The sequence below is a fragment of the Mus pahari genome, chromosome 9 (assembly GCF_900095145.1).
Source record: "Mus pahari chromosome 9, PAHARI_EIJ_v1.1, whole genome shotgun sequence".
Lineage (NCBI taxonomy): Eukaryota > Metazoa > Chordata > Mammalia > Rodentia > Muridae > Mus > Mus pahari.
The window spans coordinates 6,927,627-6,950,750 of NC_034598.1; the positions used below are offsets into that span (position 1 = coordinate 6,927,627).

General features: G+C 42.7%; 1 protein-coding gene across 1 annotated transcript in view; it reads left to right on the forward strand.

Moving 5' to 3' along the window:
- Positions 1-5,123: 5,123 nt before the first annotated feature.
- The window catches only part of Mettl24 (methyltransferase like 24), a 127,435-nt gene continuing 109,434 nt past the window's right edge, over positions 5,124-23,124 (forward strand). The window contains exon 1 of the mRNA XM_021205740.1: positions 5,124-5,500. Coding sequence (XP_021061399.1) covers positions 5,192-5,500 — 309 coding nt within the window. The 5' untranslated portion in view covers positions 5,124-5,191. The remainder of the gene's footprint in view (positions 5,501-23,124) is intronic.

The following is a 23,124-nucleotide window of genomic DNA, read 5'->3' on the forward strand; positions in this document are numbered from 1 at the left end:
CAGGCAGGTCAAAAGATATAAAGTACAGAAATGTGGGAAGGTGAGTTTGAGAGGCCTAATGTCCAATACGAAATCCCTGATTAGTGGAACCACACTGCATTCTGTTAAGTGTCATTACGAGATAAATACCCCATTTCTCTTTTATCTGACTTTTGATTTCAACAGTTTCAGTTTCCTGAAGATAACTTAGATGGGAAAATATTAAGTGGAAAATTCCAGAAATAAAAAAAAAGTTTATAAGTTTTCTTTGTATACTGTGTTGGTAGCATGATAAATCACTCATCCCTTTGGTACACCCGTGCTGAATACTCTACTCACCAGCCACACGGGTGTCTCAGCTAACAGACTGACTTTTGTTCTATAGCAGTGCCTGGGTCTATTCTACAGTTTCAGGCACCCAGTGTGGGTCTTGGGAGCAGATCTTCTGTTGGTGAACAGTATCTGGACTACTGTAGATTTTAGACAATCTTGCCCTCCCAAAATAGGAACCATTTGAGATTTCAGATGTTTGAGATTCCAGATGTGTCAGTCTTTACTATAGTGGCAATGGGGACCATCCACTTTCTCTGACAACGTCTTATAAGCTAGCATGAACTGTCAGTTGTGTTATTTTAAAGATGTAGCTAGCCGGGCGTGGTGGCACACGCCTTTAATCCCAGCATCCAGGAGGCAGAGGCAGGCAGATTTCTGAGTTTGAGGCCAGCCTGGTCTACAGAGTGAGTTCTAGAAAAGCCAGGGCTACACAGAGAAACCCTGTCTCGAAAAACCATTAAAAAAAAAAAAAAGATGTAGCTACTAGCTTACAATTTAATACATTTTTATTGTGCATAACTTCAAACATGCTTAGTGATATAGAATTGTGAATCCATTACCAAACTGTAACAACTTACAGCCGTTTTCTGCTTTGGTTTTATGCCCTACTCACCCCCCACTTCTCTGCACAGGATTATTTTAAAGCAAATCTCACATGTATTATTTACAAGTGGTGATTTTATCTTCTTTGTGTATATATAATAATTTGCATATATAATAATATAAATATTCTGTTGCAAACATAGATTACAGGAGAATGCATATGGTTTCCCTCTGGTAAACAGGGAAGAGGTTGACAGGATACATACCTCTGAATAAAAACAAACAACAGCTCACATCCTCCTTGGTTTGTATGGATCTCGCCAGTGTACATGTGGAGAAAAGACGGTGGCTGTTGGACGAAGCTGTTGATGCCCACACTCCAGCTTTGTTTGTCTTGAAAACCTGATTGTGTTGGTTCACCCAGAGTACCTCTGCTTTACACGGCAGGGCAGGCAGAGCCGATCCACAAGGCGAGCATCGTTTCTGCTGGTCTCTCTTTGCTCCTTGGCACGTCAGTAATCTAAAATTTCAATATCAGCATCTACCATGGCAGCACGCTTTCTCATAGTCAGCTTTGCCGACATCTTGTGCTGGTCCATGCTTTACTGGAAGGTTGTTTATTCCAGTGAAGGATGTCTATTAGCATCCTGGCTCTTTATCTACTGTCATCTTCCTTTCTCCCTACCAGCTGCAATAATCAAAAGTGTCTTCAGGCATTGCCAAGTGCCTCTTTGTAAGGTAAAGTTACCTCTGGCTGGAAATCACTGCACTCCAGTGAGGGGTGTGTGTGTGTGTGTGTGTGTGTGTGTGTGTGTGTGTGTGTGTGGTGTTGGAGATTAGCAATAAAAACTTTCATTCATTTTATTGGCTAAAACCACATGGAGAATGTAATTGTGATCTGCTAAAAGTTGCTATTGTGTTTTACTGACCTGTATATTTAATTGACAACTTATGACACAATGGCTAATGGTAATCTGCATATTTCAGACATACCCCAGGAACAAACTTGACTTGGTCAACTCTGAGAAAAGCTAAGGTCATGAATGAAAGACTGCTTGCCAGCTGTGGAGGCGATCAGTCACATTGGCCTCTCCAGCTTACCCTCAGGATGCTTCAATATTCTTTATCATTCACAGCCCAGGGAAATAGTGTGTGGAGGTTAAAAGTGGAAGATGTCTGCCTAGAGAATTAATGATGATCCATGCGTGTCAATGGGTCTTTTGATCAGTAATGAAGACGCAGACATGGGTGCAAAATATAAAGGGAAAAGGTATTTAAACACTGTGTGTAATTTGAAAGGTTTCTCCATCCCTTAGTGGAAACACTTCATTGAGAAGTGTAAAATGAGGTAAGGGGGAACATGAGACCACCTTGCCCCTTCTCTTCAAGGACTATGCTGTTCTGAATGTCTCCATGTCTCTGATGCCTTCCCAGTCCAGAGTCTTATTAAATACCCCCATTTTAGCAATATTGAAAAGTCCCACGATTCCTCTCGATAGATACTCAGCAGATAAGCAGAGGACATGAGTTAGTGGTGCCATGATCTTTAGAGGACTGCTTTTTTATTTAGTGGCACTGTGACACATAGAAACATAGACACATAGAAACAAAACATAAGGAAACAAAACCTAACCAATTTCTAGCAAAGTCCACCTCAGACATTGCTGAAAAGGATTATCAAACATTGTACATGTTGTTTTATACAATTCCATGTAAGTATATAACTCACTAGAGTGCATTTGCAGCATCTTGAGTCTGGGAATGGATGTCAGGGCCTTGCATATGCTAGGGGGAATACGACAGCTAGTGCTCTTCCACTGAGCTCCAGCTCCAGCCCTGGGATCATGAGTCTTACGTGTCCTTGAAACGGTTGATGCTTTAGTCAGGTTCGCTAGAGGAGCAGAACCAAGTGGGTGAATGTATTATCAGGTAAGCTTTAAAATAATGACAGCCAAATCACATCTGAGTCACAAGAACCCAGTACTCAGCTCCTCAATCTCTTACTGGGAGTGCCGCCTGCCGCCTGCCTGTCGCTGCCCAGTCCACAGGGCAGGCAGGGCACATCAGTAGTCCCAGGCTGGTGCTGGGAGCCCGCAAGGTTCTCAGGGAGCACTGGTTTCCATCTCCCATGAAAGCTTGGAAATGCTGGCTCTGCTACAGCAGAGAAACCAGTCCCTCAGCCCAGGAGCAGTGAAGGAAGGGTCAAGCAAACAAAAGTGAGAATTAACCGACTCACTGGATCTGAGCCACCACCCAAGGATGTCACCCACAATCTGGGCCAACACATCAGCGGAAACAATAGGGAGAGTTCTTCAGGTGAGGCTCCCCACTGAAGTGACATTAAATCCAACCATAATGCAAAGTATATGCTAATTATATGTAACAGTGGGCTTCATAATGGAGATTCTATGTACAAATATCACCTATTTTTACCATATTAGTTGGGAATTCCTAAGTCAAGAGAAGATACTTAAAAATCCTAAGTCAATGCTATAGATCACTTTGTCTTATATTTGCCCATCTTTAAAAAATGCATACTTTTTGTGACAATATTCATAATTTTGTTATTGGTAAATGATAAAAAACTAATGTCTGAAGGCCAGTTATTATTTAGGTACTAAATACAACATAGTTATGCAATATATGTAACCCTAAATACTGGTCTATTTTCCCACAAGAAAACGGAAACTCAGAAAAGATGCATATTTTTGTATAATGTCTTATATCACTCAATGAGAGGGCTGTGGTTCAAACACAGTTCAAGTAAATAATTACAGGATGTGAGGCTGTCTCTTCCAGTTTGTGTGAATGAAAGGGTATTTGTTTATAATCTTAATCAAGACTTTTAGCTGCAATTTCCCTGGAGGTGGGCAAGTAGATATCTGTCTGTCTCTCTGTCTGTCTGTCTGTCTGTCTGTCTGTCTGTCTATTCCCATCATGTGTGCATATTTTCAAGCATAATAAAACCTTCAGGACACTGAGGACTGGTGATGGCCAGGGAATGCACTAGATTAGGCTGAGAAGTTCTGTGACTGTGGGAAAACAGGTTTAATGCTCTGTGACAAAGAATAATTCAGCCAAAAAGCCAAAAGCTCAGAGCGCAGAGCTCCCTATGGAAAATCCCAACATTCAAATGAGGAGGTGGCCAGACTTCATTCTAGGTCTCTGTTGTCCATGTCCCAGGCTAGGGAGAGAGACAACCTACATAGAAGCATGGAAAATCTCTCTCTCTCTCTGTGTGTGTGTGTGTGTGTGTGTGTAATGTGTGTGTATGTGTGCGTGCATACATGTGTGTGTGTGTGTGTTGGGGGTGGGTACCTGGCCATGGTTTAAAAAGCAAAGAATCCCAAAGAACCTGAATGTAAATCTAGAAATCAACGTCACCCTAAACAGGTGGAGGGAAAGAATCCTAACAAAAGTGGGACACCAACCCCATCTGTGAGCCCAAACTATGAGCATCTAGGTTTCTTTAATTAAGGTCAAGGTGACAATGGCAGTACCGGTGAGGGAGCGTTTTGCCCAGAGGTAAATATGTCCCTCTGCATTTCTGCCAGGCAGCAGGGAAGTGTGTGTTTGGAGCTAAATTAATTTGATTTCCAGCACACCATGGTAACTTCTGTTCCCTCTCTCCCGCTGTCAGATGTCTTCGCTGGCTGTCTCCCTTCCCTTCACCCCCACACATTTCATAACACCGAGGGAGAAAGCATGGGCTGGCTTCGGGCAGAATTTAGAAACTGAATAACTAATTTGATTCTTCTGCATGGAGTGCTATTCTATTCTCTCTCTCTCTCTCTCTCTCTCTCTCTCTCTCTCTCTCTCTCTCTCCCTCCCTCCCTCCCTCCCTCCCTCCCTCTCTCCTTGAGGGAGAGAAGTTGTAAACCCGAGCATAACTATGATTATTTTTATATCATACTTAGTGAAACAAACTGCTTGACAGAACTTTTTATTTGGGGCCAAACCTGGCGGCTCACCTTTCCTCTTCTTGTGTTGAATACTAACACCAACAAATGAAGTCAGAGCCCAGGCGCCCCAGGAGCGTGCTCTGTGCTGACTCTGGCTCTCCCCACTAGTCAGACTTTGCAGGCTGGTCACACCTAAGGATACCCAGCCCTGTTATGGAAGCCTGGGTGCACGCCTAGCCCACCGCCCTTCTCTCTTCCTGCTGCGGCTGGGCAGGATAAGGTTACACCGGGGCCTCCTCTGTCGCAGGGAAGAAGGCGGGCCGCTGGGGGAGTTGCCACAGTTGGCAGCCCGGGTCCTTTGGGGACGCTTCTTTGCAGGCAGCTGGGAGTTGAGGGTGGGACCCAGTGCGCAGCCGGAGGTCAGGGTCCCTGCCATGGCCACTGCCAAGCCTCCCGGGCGTGGCTGTGGAGCTTTGCCCCGGTGGCTGCTCGGTGCTGCGCTGCTTCTGGGCCTGAGGCTTTGCATGGAGTTGCGCCAGGCGGGCTCGGGACCCCCGGGCCGCGGCGATCCCCCGGGGCGACCCCGGACACACCTACTGTCGGCGACCGGCCCCCCGCGCGGAGCCAGAAGGAGGCAGGTGACCTACGTGCGCAGTGGGCGCCGACTGCTGCCCCAGGGTGGCAGGAGCACGACGCCCCCAGAGCCGAGCTGCTGTGCCCAGCGCGGGCTTCCCCGCAGGAAGGTCAGTTGCAAACTGTGCAGACATGGACCTTGGAGTTGAACCTGCACCCAGATGGCGCTGGGGAGCCTTCTGCTCAGGCCTGTGGACGTCCCCACTGGGACCTCTAGACTCTTCTATTTTCTTCTAAATGAGCTCCCCCTGGAACTTTCTGTAGTCTCACTCACTCAATGCCCCTATAGAATGAAGTGGAATCGAACAGGGATCATGCAAATTCAACTAATGTTTGCTGAGCGCCTACTGTGGCAGACCTCCTTCTAGCAATGGAGCACCCAGCAACCACACCCATTTCAGCAAGGGAGGGGGCGCTGAAAGGGAAGGAGGCATGGCTTGCCATTGTGTTTTTTCCCACCTAGGCCTGGACAAAGCTGGATGGGTAGACACTATGAAAGGCTCATCCAGGTGATGGTCAAGCTCTGTCTTCCAGCAGCATCCAGGCACCGCCCCCTTCCCCCACTCCACCCTGAGTCCCTTCCCAGGGGTTGGGACTGGCACCGGGTGAGAAGCCAAACCCCAGCACCACTTAGTGGTAAATAACTGGATGCTCCAGGGACAGATTCTTGCCTCCATTAACTTCCCACACTTCGTTGAGTAGGTCAGTTTAAACCTCTGGTTGTTAAAGCCTCCCCTTACTACCTCCTTTTGGGAGCTCTGTGGTGCCTAGGACTAAAAGATTAGGAACTGGATACATGAGCTTGCCAGATCCTTACACCTGTCACTCTTGCTTCCAACCGCCGAGGTGCCATGCCATCCTCCGAAGCAAGGCTGTCTCTTCTGCCTGGAGTCGTGTTTTTCTCAATGGCATCTGGGCACCCCCCCCCCCCCCCCCCCCGCCTGCGTGCCGGCCCTGCACTTACCAGCCTACTCTTCCTTTGCCGCCTCTACCCTCTCTCCAATTCTAACATCCCCGCTACTTTCAGTGATTTTCTTCCCTCATTTCTACATGCCCCGTGCTTAGTCTTTCCACATGGCAGTTGCTTAACAGGCGATTCTCTTATATTCTGGGACACACACAGCTCTGTTTTCTGTCTCCGAAGTGCACCTCCTATATAAAGACTTAGCTAATTACTCTAAAAGAGACACCTCCTTCTCACTGTGCCCATGCAGTTCCCATGATGCTGTGCTAAGCTTTCAAAACCCTTGCCAAGGGCTTCCACTGGACGCTGGGTCAAGTGCTGCTAGCACAAACTGAATTCAAAGTGGCTGGGGCTCAGGAAAGTCATACAATTTGATTCAGGCCTTGAACCTATAAAGAAAGATCAAAAAGAGAACAAGGAGACATTTGAACCGAGACTTGAAGAGAGCCTGGCCTCCTTTGTCTCTCTGTGGACACCCTTGAACCCTCTGTCTTTGATAATCTTCCCTTTCAGAGGGATTCTCCACAACTTTTGTTTCTGCTATCTCCTGTTTAAGGAGACCTAAGGGTTTGTCTTCCAGGTTATTGGTAACTAGAGCCTGCCTCACAGTGTTAAGGTTTGGAATGCATAGAATCAGGGGGTCACTGGGGGTGTTTGTGGGGAGTTCACCTCTGTCCCCTGTAGGATGCTGGAACGGAGATCAATCTGAAAATCAGGCAGGTGGTAGATATGGAGGTGGCAAGACATAGCGGACGCTGGGGATGTTTGAAAGTTTCGTGGAGAAGCAGCTATTTTGGTTTATCTCTGTTATCTGTTTATCTTTGGTAGATTACAGATAGAAGGGGCTGACTCCAGATAACTTTCAAATATCTCTCAGTGATTCAGTTGGGAATGCCAAATAGACATTCAGACACATTGATCTGGGGCTTAGAGGCATTGTCCAGGCTGAAGTAGCAATTTGGGGCTATTGCTTGCAAGTAGCATTAAAACTATGAGATGGTATGAGGTCAACTGGGGGTGAGTGTGACTTATAGGAGTCTGAGTACTGGGGTTCAGTCATTACAATTAAATTAAAAAGAAAATGAAAGGAAAAATGTTAGCATAGTGCCTAGCACATTATAAACACAAAGTAACAACTTTTATTTTCTCTAAGTTGTCTGAAGCCTTAGCTATTGTCAAGTGTAAACTGTTACAGAGTATTTACATTCTTTTGCCATATCTTCCTCCTGCTCTGTGCTCCAACCTGCATCTTGTCAATCTTTTGCCCATTCCTACTTCAAACATTCAGGTCAAGGTTCACTGAGAACCCACTCCTATCTCCATGCCGATCTCTCTGCAGTCTGTGATGGCAACGGACGGCAATGCCTTCTGTGAGTCTGAGTTGCTTTGTTCATGGGAGACCTGAGAATCCATTTCAGATGGAATGTTTTGTCTGAACAAAGTATTCTCCATTGGGAGGGATTTCATTTCCCATGGTTACTGTGGTAAACTCCAGAGACACTAACATGCAAAAGATGGATACAGCTACTTCTTGAGTTTCTAAATGGCTTTGGCTAAACTATATAAAAAGTAAGGCCTATCACTATTGTAAAAAATATTGCTATCAGTCTCTCGTGGGAACATTTGCCTTAGATTATCTTCTCATAGTTATTAACTTATTTTATATGAGATTTTCAAAATTATAATTTCATTATAAATTTAAAGATATATTTCACATATAATCTATATATTTCATATGTAAATATATAAAATTACAATTATAAAATTATAAACTTTACTTACATTATAGTAAGTATTCTTATACTCATTATGAGAATATATAGCTCATCTCACTAAGTTCCTAGACAGGATTTTGGATTTGTTTCACTTTGCCAGTTTATCACAGCTGAGTTAAAAATATTCCTCAACACTGGAAAGGCCAGTTATTTAATCTGTGTTCTGATTTATGGGAATGGAGTTCACCATCTTATATACTGGGATAAACTTTGTTCCTTTTGAGCCATGCAAAGCAAGGTATAATTCGAGGTGATACACCAGAATAAAAGGAAATAGAATTTGGAAGTTACCTGCTGAAACTTTTACTTCTTTAACTTTATCATTTTATTTTAATTGCTTGAGAATACTGATCAACAGTTTCACAAGATTTTCAGTTCCTTTGCCATGGGAGGCTTCCACATGGGTGAAGAAGGGCACATTCCATTCCGCGAGCAGCTTTCTGGTGACGAGTGCTTGCGTGGGACACTTACCTGGGTCGCAGAGTGTTTCTTGTCACCAAGCTTTCGTTGCAGGAGTGAGAGGTACAAACATTCAGCAATTACATTACCACATTATATTCTGTTCTTAACGGAAACAATCTGGAGACACATGCACACGTGCACACACACGCGCACACACAGAGGAAGAGAAAGACAGACAGATACAGAGACAGGCACACACACACACACACACACACACACACACACACAGAGAGAGAGAGAGAGAGAGAGAGAGAGAGAGAGAGAGGATAGTCCTGTAATTCGCTCTCTCTTCCCGCATCTCCCTTTGCCAGACTATATAGAGCTAGCTCTAAGTATGAAGTCCTGCGTATCAAGAGGGAGGTGGGGGACAGAAGGCAGATGGTAGGAAGCACTGCCTCTCCTGATATGGCATGATGGCATGACAGCCTTGGAACCTATCCGTCCCTGAACGTTAGCCTGTGAGCATCTCACCTGTGCTCTTAGCCCATAAGCTTTGCAGAGTCCGTACGTGCTGACACACCCCTCGTGTTTGTCTTTACTTCCGTTTCCTGCATGTGTCTGGGGTTTGCTGATATTCTCTTTCGCAAAGAGGCATCTATGGTTCCTGTGGGTGAAGTTCTTCTGTGGGGGAGGCTTATTTGCACAAGGTTAGATGTGGTCTCTGTGACATAGGCTTCTTATGCACTCTTGGCGTGCATGCGGTACCCTGACAGGCCAGCAGTCCACCTACAAGGAAGCGGCTCTTTAACCCCTAGGCCTTACTTGTTCTGGCTGGAGATACTTAACTGAGGTCCAGGCTTCCAGGAAAATGTCTTTTCAGAGCTGTGTCACTTGACATTTAATATCCTGCAAGAAAAGTGACTTGTGAGTCACTGAGCTACAGAACCCAGCAACGTGCTGCTGACTTGTCTGGTATGTTACAGATCCTTTGGAACAGTGTGCTTGCATGAACATCTTAGTGTGTGAATGCATAGGTGTGTGTGTGTGTGTGTGTGTGTGTGTGTGTGCATGTGTGTGTTTGTATATATGTGCCTGCATACATGCATGTGCATGCATAGATGTGCTTGTGTGTGTGTGTGTGTGTGTGTGTGTGTGTGTGTGTGTAGGGGAAACTGTTTCCTCTTCTGACCAAATGACAAATGTAGTCTGGCTTCTTGTCCTTCTCTTAGTTTCCTAACTCTGTAGTTGTCATCAAGAAGATGGGGAACTGGCATGTGTGCCCTCCAGGTCTCCCCAGTTGTCTTAAGAACGCTTCTTGTTTGCAGACTCCTTGCAGGAGAGACACAGAGAGACGACATAGTCCCGTGATCTGCTTCCATTTCCCTTTGCCGAGCTCTATAGAACTAGCTCTGAATATGAAGTCCCCTTGCACACGCAGATCTAGTGAGCACTGGGAGATGAGGACAGATGGCAGATGGTATGTAAGCACTGCCTCTTCTGATTGTAACAATCTTGGAACTCAGCAGTCATGTCCAGCCCCTCCGGTTGTGCATATGTACCCATACTTCTGACGTACAGGGAACAGCGTGAGTCAGCCCTTACCCACTTCCCACAGAAAGCTGAACATTTCCATTTGAAACAAAGTCAGTGGAGAGTAATTGAACGAGCTCCAGCAGTCCGTGGGTGTGAAATAGCAGTTGCTTAGTTTCATTACAAAAAGTGGGTTTTTATTACAATTTTGATGTGCCTTAAGTGGGGACCAGGGCTCTGCTTCTACCCAAACCCTACAGTTAATTTCTTGGAGTGTGTTCTGTGCACAGAGGACTGCTAATGGAGGCCCTATTGTTTTTCAACAACCAGAGGTGGGGTTTGGGGGTTTTTGTGTATAGTCTGTGCAGTCCATTTTCTCTAAAGAGAAAAATCACCTGCCAGTTTTCTTGGATAGAATTGGATTTCCTTTTTCAGTCTGTGAAGAGAATCAGGGCCTCATCATTAAACTGAAGACTGGCAAGGATGGAGGGCCCTTGTGTTTTTCCATCTGTACAATGATACCTTTGCAGGCCTTCTGCCTCTGAGAAGTTGGGCTCTTTGTTCTCTCCTACAGGGGAAGTAACAGGAGCCTGCTTCATACCATGAAGTCTCAGCACAGCAATCTGCCAGCAGTGATAAGCGTCTTTTCAAACAGCACCTGGGTCCTCTGGAGATGTCACAGTGGACCCATTAGTGTCCTGTGGAGCTTTCTGATAAAGGAGGGTGGGAAAATTTGCTCTCCAACAAGCATTTTTATCCCAATCAAGTGATTGAAAGAAAATTGAGTTTTAGAAGCCTTATAATCCAGGGGCACGTGTAATTTAAAATAATAGCAAGATAGTCTGTTAGTTACCCTGAAGGTAAATATAGCCAATGAATTTGAATCACATAGCATTTTTTTTCTCTAGTAGTGGAAACTGAACTCAGAGCACATACCTGATAGTGCTCTACTTCTGAGCCCTACCTTCACTAAATTGCAAATGTGTTTAGGTGGGATATCCTGTAGGATCCAGCACTAAGCCCTGTAGGAGAGTTTCAGTGTGGTAGCATCGTTGATCTGGCAGGGGATCACATCGAGGGACCTGGGTCTGTGTGGTCCAGCTGGAATGCAGACATGCCACACACCTTTAATCCCCCTGACTGGAGTACACACACAGCTTTAGTACACACCTTTATGGTAAAATTAGTTGTAGAAGGAAGCAGCCATATTTGAAAGTAATGTCTGGTTGAGAGGCAAAGTGACAAATCAGAGAAAGATTTGACCAAATGAATCGGAGACAGGAATTGCCCAACTCTGATGAGACTAGCACAGGGGAAAATAAGCTATTTAAGGGCAATTCAGGAAGAGAGAGTCAGTTGGGAGGCAGTGCAGTGCAGTGCAGTGGAATTGAGTTCATTCTTGAATTCAGTGCAGGTTAGGAGAGGCAGTTGAAGCCAGAGAATGAGAAGAAGCCAGAAGATTAGAACCAATTACCAGAGTTAGTTTGAGACCAAGCAGATCAATTCAGTGAGAAGCTGAGAGAAGCCAGACTGAATCAGTCAGTTGGAGAGGAGTGCTGCCTTCACTTGCCTCTTGGTATTTTGTTCCAGAAGTGAGAAAGCAACAGATGTGGGTGAATTACCTGGGGGCAGAAGTAGACACTGGGGAAGGTGCTCATAAGGAAGTGCATTTACTCAGGGTAGCACTGCTTTGGGTTTTACAACAAAAACAAGAAAAATTACAAATCACCCAGTTTTTGTTTTTGTTTTTTAATATCTATCTATCTATCTATCTATCTATCTATCTATCTATCTATCTATCTATCTATCTATCTATCTATCTATCTATCTATCTCTTTCTTTGTTTTTTTGTTTCTCCCCCTGCACCAGACAGGGTTTCTCTGTATAGCCCTGGCTGTCCTGGAACTCACTTTGTAGACCAGACTGGTCTCAAACTCAGAAATCCGCCTGCCTCTGTCTCCTGAGTGCTGGGATTAAAGGTGTGTGCCACCACGCCCAGCCTCCTTCCTTCCTTCCTTCCTTTCTTTCTTCCTTCCTTTCTTTCTTTCTTTCTTTCTTTCTTTCTTTCTTTCTTTCTTTCTTTCTTTCTTTCTTTCTTTCTTTCTTTCTTTCTTTCATGTATGTGAGTACACTGTAGCTGTCTTCAGACACCCTAGAAGGGGGTATCAGACCCCATTACAGATGGTTCTGAGCCACTGCATGGTTGCTGGGAATTGAACTCAGGACCTCTGGAAGAACAGTCAGTGCTCTTAACCGCTGAGTCATCTCCCCAGCCCCAGTTTTTGGTTTTTAAATAAGAAAATTGTACTCTTGCCTGATTTAAATCAAACAAAGAGAAGAATTAAAGAAGTCTGTTGGGAAAAGCTGGTGAATCCTCACTGAGCAGGAGGAAGCGTTCAGTCACTTCCTTTTGGAGGAGGGGTTGTTCAGGAAACTCCAGTTTTCAGAGTCTACTGTCCTCATTTCTGAAGGGTCAACAAAAGGTGGCTTTCCTTGCTCTACCCTGGGACTAGCGCTCTGATGTCCACTTTGAATTGGCCAGCTCTGATCACTTGCTTTAAACACAGCACAAGGTCATCTCCTGTCCTGAAAGCCATTCTTAGAGTAAGGGCAACTGTCACTAAACCGCTGGCTCTATATAGCTGAGTCCTTGCTGCTCCCTAACGACTTGAAATTATTTTTGTTGTTTTCCTTAGACGTCTGTTTTCTCATATTTTATATGATTTTGATTGACCCATTTTGGAAATCTTGGACCTGGGACCTAGAAATAGATTATTACTTTTGTTGTGCTCTGCTGGGACAGGGTCCCAGACCCTGTTCTCTGTGTGTGGTTTATATGGTAGTGTATGTGTCTACCTTTATTTCATAATTATTTACCTGTTAATTGTATCTTTGGAGTGTAGGCATTGTTTGTCCCCATGTGGAGACCAGGGGTTGATATTAGATGTCCTGCTTTATTGCTTTGCCTTTTTAAAAATAAAGATTTATTTATTTTTACTTCCTGTGTATGTGTGTTTTGCCTGCGTGCACATATGTACCATGTGCAGGCCTGGTGCCAGAGGAAGCTGGCAGAATGCATTGGATCCCCTTGAGCTGAGGTTTCAGGCAGGTGTGAGCTGCTGGGTGGTGGGTTCCAGGAATTGAACTCAGGTCCTTTAGAAGAGCAGTAAGTGCTTTTAACCACTGAGCCATCTAGCAAAATACTGGCTTCTAGAATACCAGGCAACAAGTAAAAGTGTATTAAAGCCCACTCCCACGGTGACATACCTACTCCAGCAAGGCCACACCTCCAAACAGTGCCACTCTCTGGCCAAGTATATACAAACCATCACATATCCTATACCCAGGTTGTATTTGGCAGGAAGCTGGCATCTGGCACACACTTGGTGGGTGTGTATACACAGAGTCCCTATGTATGGGTTTCCATTCACCTGTCCATGCCTCCATCTTTCTTTTTTTCTCCCTCCCTTCATTTCTTCTTTATTACTATTTTTTTAAAAACGTTCTTTGGAAAGACTTACAAAAATAAGTAAATAGCAATAGCTAGCCCATCATCTCAATTTAGGTTCTCAAACCCAAATTAGAGTCTTATGGAATTTGATTATTTTGTTAGTCCAGTTCCTTTTCAAAAAACATCCAAGTTATTGCTTAATATGCCTGCATCTTTGCAACATCCTTTCTTCCTTTTTTTTCCTTTTTATTGGATATTTTCTTTATTTATATTTCAAATGTTATCACCTTTCCCAGTTTCCACCCTCCCAGAAACCCCCAATCCCATCTTCCCTCCCCCTGCTTCTCTGAGGGTGTTCTACTACCCACCCACCCACCCCCACCTCCCCGCCCTCGATTCCTTTACACTGGAGCATCTATCTAGACTTCATAGTACCAAAGACCTCTCCTCCCATTGACACATGACAAGACCATTCTCTGCTACATATGCAGCTGGAGCCATGTGTACTCCTTTGTTGATGGCTTAGTCCATGGGAGCTCTGGGGGTCCAGGAACTATTGACAGTGTCCTTTGCCTTATAGAAGCTTTGCCATTTTATGAGGTCCCATTTGTTGATTCTTGTTCTTAGAGCATAAACCACTGGTGTTCTGTTCAGTAATTGTCCCCCTGTGCCCATGTGTTCAAGGATTTTCCCTTCTTTCTCTTCTATTAGTTTCAGTGTATCTGGTTTTATGTGGAGGTCCTTGATCCACTTGAACTTGAGCTTTGTACAAGGAGATAAGAATCGGGACATTTGCATTTTTCTACATGCTGATGGCCAGTTGAACTAGTACCATTTGTTAAAAGTGCTATCTCTGTTCCGCTGGATGGTTTAGCTCCTTTGTCAAATAGCAAGTGACCATATGTGTATGGGTTCATTTATGGGTCTTCAATTCTATTCCATTGATCTTCCTGCCTGTCTCTGTTCCAGTAACATGCAGTTTTTATGACTATTGCTCTATAGTACAGCTTCAGGTCAGGATTGGTGATTCCCTCAGAAGTTCTTTTATTGTTGAGAATAGTTTTTACTAACCTGGGTTTTTAGTTATTCCAAATGAAGTTGCAAATTGTTCTTTCTAACTCTATGAAGGACTGAGTTGGAATTTTGATGGAGATTGCAATAAATCTGTAGATTGCTTTCTGCAAGATGGTCATTTTTACTATATTAATCCTGCCAATTCATGAGCATGGGAGATCTTTCCATCTTCTGAGATCTTTGATTTCTTTCTTCAGAGACTTGAAGTTCTTGTCATACAGATTGTACTGGCTAGTTTTGTGTCAACTTGACACAGGCTGGAGTTATCACAGAGAAAGGAGCTTCAGTTGGGGAAATGCCTCCATGAGATCCAGGTAAGGCATTTACTCAATTAGTGATGGGGGGGGGGCGGAATGTCCCCTTGTGGGTGGTGCCATCTCTGGGCTGGTAGTCTTGGTTTTATAAGGGAGCAGGCTGAGTAAGCCAGGGGGAGCAAGCCAGTAAGTAACATCCCTCCATGACCTTTGCATCAGCTCCTGCTTTCTGACCTGCTTGAGTTCCAGTCCTGACTTCCTTTGATGATGAACAGCAGTATGGAAGTGTAAGTTGAATAAACCCTTTCCTCCCCAACTTGCTTCTTGGTCATGATGTTTGTGCAGGAATATAAACCCTGAATAAGACACAGATCTTTCACTTGCTTGGTCAGAGTCACACCAAGGTATTTTATATTATTTGTGACTATTGTGAAAGGCATTGTTTCCCATTTTTTTTCTCAGCCTGTTTATCTTTTGAGTAAAGGAAGGTCACTGACTTGTTTGAGTTAATTTTATATCCAGCCACTTTGCTGAAGTTGTTTATCAGGTTTCAGAGTTCTCTGAACTTTTGGGGATCACTCAAATATACTATCATATCATCTGCAAATAGTGATATTTTCACTTCTTCCTTTCCAGTTTGTATCACTTTGACCCCCTTTTGTTGTCTAATTGCTCTAGTTAGAACTTCGAGAACTATATTAAATAAATAGGAAGAGAATGGGCTGCCTTGTCCAGTCTCTGATTTTAGTGGGACTGCTTCAAGTTTCTCTCCCTTTAGTTTGATGCTGGGTACTGGCTTGCTGTATATTGTTTTTACTATGTTTAGGTATGGGCCTTGAATTCCTGATCTTTTCAAGACTTTTAACATGAAGGGATGCTGAATTTTGTCAAATGCTTTTTCAGCATCTAATGAAATGATCATTTGGTTTTTCTCCTTTGAGTTTGTTTATGTAGTGGATTATGTTGATGGATTTCTGTATATTGAAACATCCCTGCATCACTGGGATGAAGCCTACTTGATTGTGGTAAATGATCATTTTGATGTGTTCTTAGATTCGTTTGGCAACAATTTTATTGAGTATTTTCGCATCAGTGTTCATAAGAGAAATTCATCTGAAGTTCTCTTTGTTTGGTCTTTGTATGGTTTAGGTAGGAGTGAAATTGTGGCTTCATAGAACGAATTGGGTAGTGTTCCTTCTGTTTCTATTTTGTGGAATAGTTTGAAGAGTATTGGTATTAGGTCTCCTTTAAAGGACTGATAGTATTCTGCAGTAAACCCAGGTGGTCCGGGGCCTTTTTGTGGGGTTGGGAGACTATTAAAGACTGCTTCTATTTCTTTAGGAGTCATGGAACTGTTTAGATGGTTTATCTGATCCAGTTTTATCTTTGGCACTTGGTATATGTCTAGAAAATGGTTCATTTCATCCAGATTTTCCAATTTAGTTGAGTATAAACTTTTGTAGTATTTTTTCAGTTTCCACGGTTTCCCATTTTTATGTCTACCTTTTCATTTCTGATTTTATTAATTTGAATACTGTCTCTGTGCCCTCTGGTTAGTCTGGCTAAGGGTTTATCTATCTTGTTGATTTTCTCAAACAACCAGCTCCTGGTTTTGTTGATTCTTTGTATAGTTCTTTTTATTTCTATTTGGTTGATTTTAGCCCTGAGTTTGATTATTTCCTGCCATCTACTCCTCTTGGTAGAATTTGCTTCTTTTTGTTCTAGAGCTTTCAGGTGTGCTGTCAAGCTGATAATGTACGCTCTCTCTAGTTTCTTTTTGGAGGCACTTAGAGCTATGTGTTTTCCTCTTACCACTGCTTTCATTGTGTCCCATAAGTTTTGGTATGATGTGTCCTCATTTTCATTAAATTCTAAAAAGTCTTTAATTTTTTTCTTTATTCCTTCTTTGACCAAGTTATCATTGAGTAGGTGATGTTCAGCTTCCATGTGTATGTGTGCTTTCCATTGTTTTCGTTGGAATTTTAAGACCAGCCTTAGTCCATGGTGATCTGATAGGGTGCATGGGATCATTTCAATCTTCTTGTATCTGTTGAGGCCTGTTTTGTGACCAATTATATGGTCAATTTTAGAGAAGGTACCATGAGATGCTGAGAAGAAGGTATATTCTTTTGATTTAGGGTGATATGTTCTATAAATATTCTTTAAATCCATTTGGTTCATAACTTCTGTTAGTTTTACTGTGTTTCTGTTTAGTTTCTGTTTCCATGATCTGTTCGTTGATGAGAGTGGGTTGTTGAAGTCTTCCACTATTAATGTGTGAGGTGCAATGTGTACTTTGAGCTTTAGTAAAGTTTCTTTTATGAATGTGAGTGTCTTTGCACTTGGAACATAGATCTTCAGAATTGAGAGTTCTTCTTCTTAGTAGATTTTTTTCTTTGACCAGTATGAACTGTCCTTCCTTATCTTTCTTTAATAGCTATTGTTTGAAAGTCTATTTTATTCTATATTAGAATGGCTACTCCAGCTTGTTTCTTGGGACCATTTGCTTGGAAAATTGTTTCCCAGCCTTTTACTCTGAGGTAGTGTCTGTCTTTGTCACTGAGGTGTTTTTCCTGTATGCAGCAAAATGCTGGGTCCTGTTTACATATCCAGTCTGCTTGTGGACGTTGTACATCGTGGTGCGGAGCCTAGTGCGCACCACGATGTACAACGTCCACAAGCAGTATCAGGTTTCAGAGTTCTCTGAACTTTTGGGGATCACTCAAATATACTATCATATCATCTGCAAATAGTGATATTTTCACTTCTTCCTTTCCAGTTTGTATCACTTTGACCTCCTTTTGTTGTCTAATTGCTTTAGCTAGGACTTTAAATACTATATTGAATAGGTAGGGAGAGAATGGGCAGCCTTGTCCAGTCTCTGATTTTAGTGGGACTGCTTCAAGTTTCTCTCCCTTTAGTTTGATGCTGGGTACTGGCTTGCTGTATATTGTTTTTACTATGTTTAGGTATGGGCCTTGAATTCCTGATCTTTTCAAGACTTTTAACATGAAGGGATGCTGAATTTTGTCAAATGCTTTTTCAGCATCTAATGAAATGATCATTTGGTTTTTCTCCTTTGAGTTTGTTTATGTAGTGGATTATGTTGATGGATTTCTGTATATTGAAACATCCCTGCATCACTGGGATGAAGCCTACTTGATTGTGGTAAATGATCATTTTGATGTGTTCTTAGATTCGTTTGGCAACAATTTTATTGAGTATTTTCGCATCAGTGTTCATAAGAGAAATTCATCTGAAGTTCTCTTTGTTTGGTCTTTGTATGGTTTAGGTAGGAGTGAAATTGTGGCTTCATAGAACGAATTGGGTAGTGTTCCTTCTGTTTCTATTTTGTGGAATAGTTTGAAGAGTATTGGTATTAGGTCTCCTTTAAAGGACTGATAGTATTCTGCAGTAAACCCAGGTGGTCCGGGGCCTTTTTGTGGGGTTGGGAGACTATTAAAGACTGCTTCTATTTCTTTAGGAGTCATGGAACTGTTTAGATGGTTTATCTGATCCAGTTTTATCTTTGGCACTTGGTATATGTCTAGAAAATGGTTCATTTCATCCAGATTTTCCAATTTAGTTGAGTATAAACTTTTGTAGTATTTTTTCAGTTTCCACGGTTTCCCATTTTTATGTCTACCTTTTCATTTCTGATTTTATTAATTTGAATACTGTCTCTGTGCCCTCTGGTTAGTCTGGCTAAGGGTTTATCTATCTTGTTGATTTTCTCAAACAACCAGCTCCTGGTTTTGTTGATTCTTTGTATAGTTCTTTTTATTTCTATTTGGTTGATTTTAGCCCTGAGTTTGATTATTTCCTGCCATCTACTCCTCTTGGTAGAATTTGCTTCTTTTTGTTCTAGAGCTTTCAGGTGTGCTGTCAAGCTGATAATGTACGCTCTCTCTAGTTTCTTTTTGGAGGCACTTAGAGCTATGTGTTTTCCTCTTACCACTGCTTTCATTGTGTCCCATAAGTTTTGGTATGATGTGTCCTCATTTTCATTAAATTCTAAAAAGTCTTTAATTTTTTTCTTTATTCCTTCTTTGACCAAGTTATCATTGAGTAGGTGATGTTCAGCTTCCATGTGTATGTGTGCTTTCCATTGTTTTCGTTGGAATTTTAAGACCAGCCTTAGTCCATGGTGATCTGATAGGGTGCATGGGATCATTTCAATCTTCTTGTATCTGTTGAGGCCTGTTTTGTGACCAATTATATGGTCAATTTTAGAGAAGGTACCATGAGATGCTGAGAAGAAGGTATATTCTTTTGATTTAGGGTGATATGTTCTATAAATATTCTTTAAATCCATTTGGTTCATAACTTCTGTTAGTTTTACTGTGTTTCTGTTTAGTTTCTGTTTCCATGATCTGTTCGTTGATGAGAGTGGGTTGTTGAAGTCTTCCACTATTAATGTGTGAGGTGCAATGTGTACTTTGAGCTTTAGTAAAGTTTCTTTTATGAATGTGAGTGTCTTTGCACTTGGAACATAGATCTTCAGAATTGAGAGTTCTTCTTCTTAGTAGATTTTTTTCTTTGACCAGTATGAACTGTCCTTCCTTATCTTTCTTTAATAGCTATTGTTTGAAAGTCTATTTTATTCTATATTAGAATGGCTACTCCAGCTTGTTTCTTGGGACCATTTGCTTGGAAAATTGTTTCCCAGCCTTTTACTCTGAGGTAGTGTCTGTCTTTGTCACTGAGGTGTTTTTCCTGTATGCAGGAAAATGCTGGGTCCTGTTTATGTATCCAGTATGTGAGTCTTTGTCTTTTATTGGGGAATTGAGTCCACTGATGTTAAGAGATATTAAGGAAAAGTGATTGTTACTTCCTGTTACTTTTGTTGTTAGAGGTGGAATTATGTTTATGTAGCTATTTTCTTTTGGGTTTGTTGAAAGATTGCTTTATTGCTTTTTCTTGTAATTTCCCTCCTTGTGTTGGTGTTTTCCATCTATTATCCTTCGTAGGGCTGGATTTATGGAATGATATTGTGAAAGTTTTGTTTTGTCATGGGATATCTTGGTTTCTCAATCTATGGTAACTGAGAGTTTTGCTTGGTGTATTAGCCTGGACTGGCATTTGTCTTCTCTTAGGGTCTGAATGGGATCTGCCCAGGATCTGGTGTAATTCTGATAGGTCTGCCTTTATGTGTTACTTGACCTTTTTCTGTTACTGCTTTTAATATTCTTTCTTTGTTTAGTGCATTTGGTGTTTTGATTATTATGTGATGGGAGGAATTTTTTTTCTGGTCCAGTCTATTTGGAGTTCTGTAGGGTTCTTGTATGTTTATGGCATCTCTTTGTTTAGGTTACAGAAGTTTTCTTCTATAATTTTGATGAAGATATTTACTGGCCCTTTAAGTTGGGAATCTTCACTTTCTTCAATACCTATTATCCTTAGGTTTGGTCTTCTTATTGTGTCCTGGATTTCCTGGATGTTTTGGGTTAGGAGCTTTTTGCAATTTGCACTTTCTTTGACTGTTGTGTTAATGTTTTCAATGGTAGCTTCTGCACCTGAGATTCTCTTCTATCTCTTGTATTCTGTTGGTGATGCTCGCATCTATGACTGTGATCTCTGTCCTAGGTTTTCTAACTCCAGGGTTGTCTCCCTTTATGACTTCTTTATTGTTTCTATTTCCATTTTTAGATATTGTGTGGTTTTGTTCATTATCTTCACCTATTTGATTGTGTTTTCCTGTAATTCTTTAAGGGATTTTGTGTTTCTTCGTTAAGGGCTTCTAGCTGTTTCCCTGTGTTCTCCTGTATTTCTTTAAGGGAGTTATTTATGTCCTTCCTAAAGTCCTCTATCATCATCATGAAAAGTGACTTAGAGTCTTGGTTTTCCACTGTGATGGTGTATCCAAGACTTGCTATGGTGGGAGAATTTGGTTCTGATGTTGACAAGAAACTGTGGTTTCTGTTGCTTATTTTCTTATGCTTGCCTCCTGTCCTCTGATTATCTCCAGTGCTACCTGCCTTTGCTATATATGACTGGAACCTGTCCTTTCTGGATCCTGGTTGTGTCAGAGCTCCTCAGAGTCCAGCTGTCTCTATGATCCTTTTATTCCAGAATCCTGTGATCCTGATATCCTGGGTGTGTCAGAGTTCCTGGGAGTCAAGCTATTTCTGGGTCCTTGACATTCTGGTGTTACCAGGCTCCTGGGAACCTGGGATCCTGGATGTGTTAAAGTGCCTGTGATTTGAGCCTCTTTTGGGTGCTGTGAGACTGGTTGCAGAGTTTCTGCCCAGGTATAGTGGCACAGACCAGAAGGAACCTAAGCCACTGCTGGAACGGAGTTCCTGCACCCTTGTATCCTGCTGTTTCCAGTTACTCCCAGTGGTATTGGAACAGATGTTGTGTCCTACTTAACCCTGTTCCTATGATTCTGGGCGTGTTAGAGCACCTGGGAGTGAAGCCTCCTCTAGGTGCTGTGGGACTGGCTGCAGAATTTGCACAAAAGGTAAACTGGCGCAGACCAGAAGGATGAAACCTCCTTTGTAGCAGGCTAGTTTAGGATTCCTTAGTATAAGTTACTTCTGTATCACCTAGGGCTTGGGCTGTGAGTGATGGAACTTAGCTGAAACTTATGAAGCCAGAGAATGGCCGGGACAGTCTGACAAGACAAAGGAGGAATACAGAAGCGGGGATGGCTCCAGAAAATCCAGCAGGGGCTAAATGGAGCCGCAGCTATCGGATGACCCCACGGTGCAGTATAGTGGATATCAATAGTTAGTGTTGCCTGTACCCTTTCCTCCTCTTCCTGTGTTTGCAGAACAATCTACATTTTAAGAAGACATTTTTTTTTTAATTTTTTCCTTGCACCTGATGTTCCTTCAAGGGACCTGGGCCTCATCCCTCAGACACACTTGCAAGGGAGAGTGGATTGTGCTTTACAGATGTAAAGAAGCAGACAGCAGGAGGACCACAGTGTAGCTGAGGCCAGCGTTCTTGTGATGGGGAAGCAGAGGGTCTGTGGTGTCTGTGTCCAGTGGTGAGGCAGTGCAGTCTCTACTAGTGTGTCTGGAGGTGGTGTCTGTAAGCCAATAAATCTTTAACCAATTCCCTTTCTGCTTAACTAGCTAGAGTGGTTTCTGTTGTTTACAATGAAGAACCTTGACAGAACAGTAAATTAAAGTTGGTACTTTGGAGTATTGCGACTATAACTTTCCTTTTCAGTCTTGCCTGGGTCTGTTTAATTCAGGTTTTGGAACATAATGATCGAGCGCTGGGTGAACTATGGGCTGAGGGATCTCTCCCTGACAAGATGATAATATTTAGTTTCAGACACTAAATTATACAGATCTGCTAACTCATCTCTGGAGACATCAAGCCATGTTTCATAGTGTCGTTTGCCTGGGGTATCAGGAAGGAGGGAATACGTGCTTGTGGATTTCACAAATAACAGACCAGGAACAGGCCTCACACTGTTGTAGGTTCATTTCTGGCTGGGCCATATGTAACTTATGGATTGCACGGATGTGTGCCACGCTAGTCTGCATTATAACTGTTCTCTTCCTGGACTCAAGTTTCTCATTTACCTGAGCATAGGTTAGGTGCTCTAGTGAGCCTGGCCTGGCCTGGCCTTATTAAAAGCCCCAGCCCGGGGACTGGAAAGATGTCTTGGCAGTTAATAACCTAAATGTTCTTTCTGAGTATCTGTGTTCAGCTCTCAGCACCCACAAGACAGTTCACAATTGCTAGCGACTTCAGTTTTAGGCTTCTCTGGACTCCTGCACAGGTATGGTATACATGAACATATACAGGGATATATACATACACATAATTAACGACTGGAAAAAAAGAAAGCCTAGAAATGACATCTCTCTCTCTTGCATACAGTACAATGTTCAGAGATACCCAAGGCCAGCAGTGCCCTCCCGCCAGGTGCCAGAAGACAGCTGCAATGTTTAGTGAGCAGGGTAGTGCCATTTCAGAATGTGACCTGTCAATCATGAATGTCTTTGTGGACACTGTTTAGGTCATGTTTGATGTCTATGTTTGGAACTCCTTGCTGATCGGCATGTTTGCCAGTATTGAAGAAAGCATGGTTGTTTATTTTCTGGGGCTGAGATAAGAAATAACTGTCTGTGATATTTTGAATGATAATGGTCCCTATAGGCCCATAGGGAGTGGCACTTTTAGGAGGTGTGGTCTTGTTGGAGGAAGTGTGTCACTGCGGTGGGCATTGAGGTCTCAGGTGCTCAAGCCAGGCCCAATATCCCAATCTCTCCTCTCTCTCTCTCTCTCTCTCTCTCTCTCTCTCTCTCTCTCTCTCTCTCTC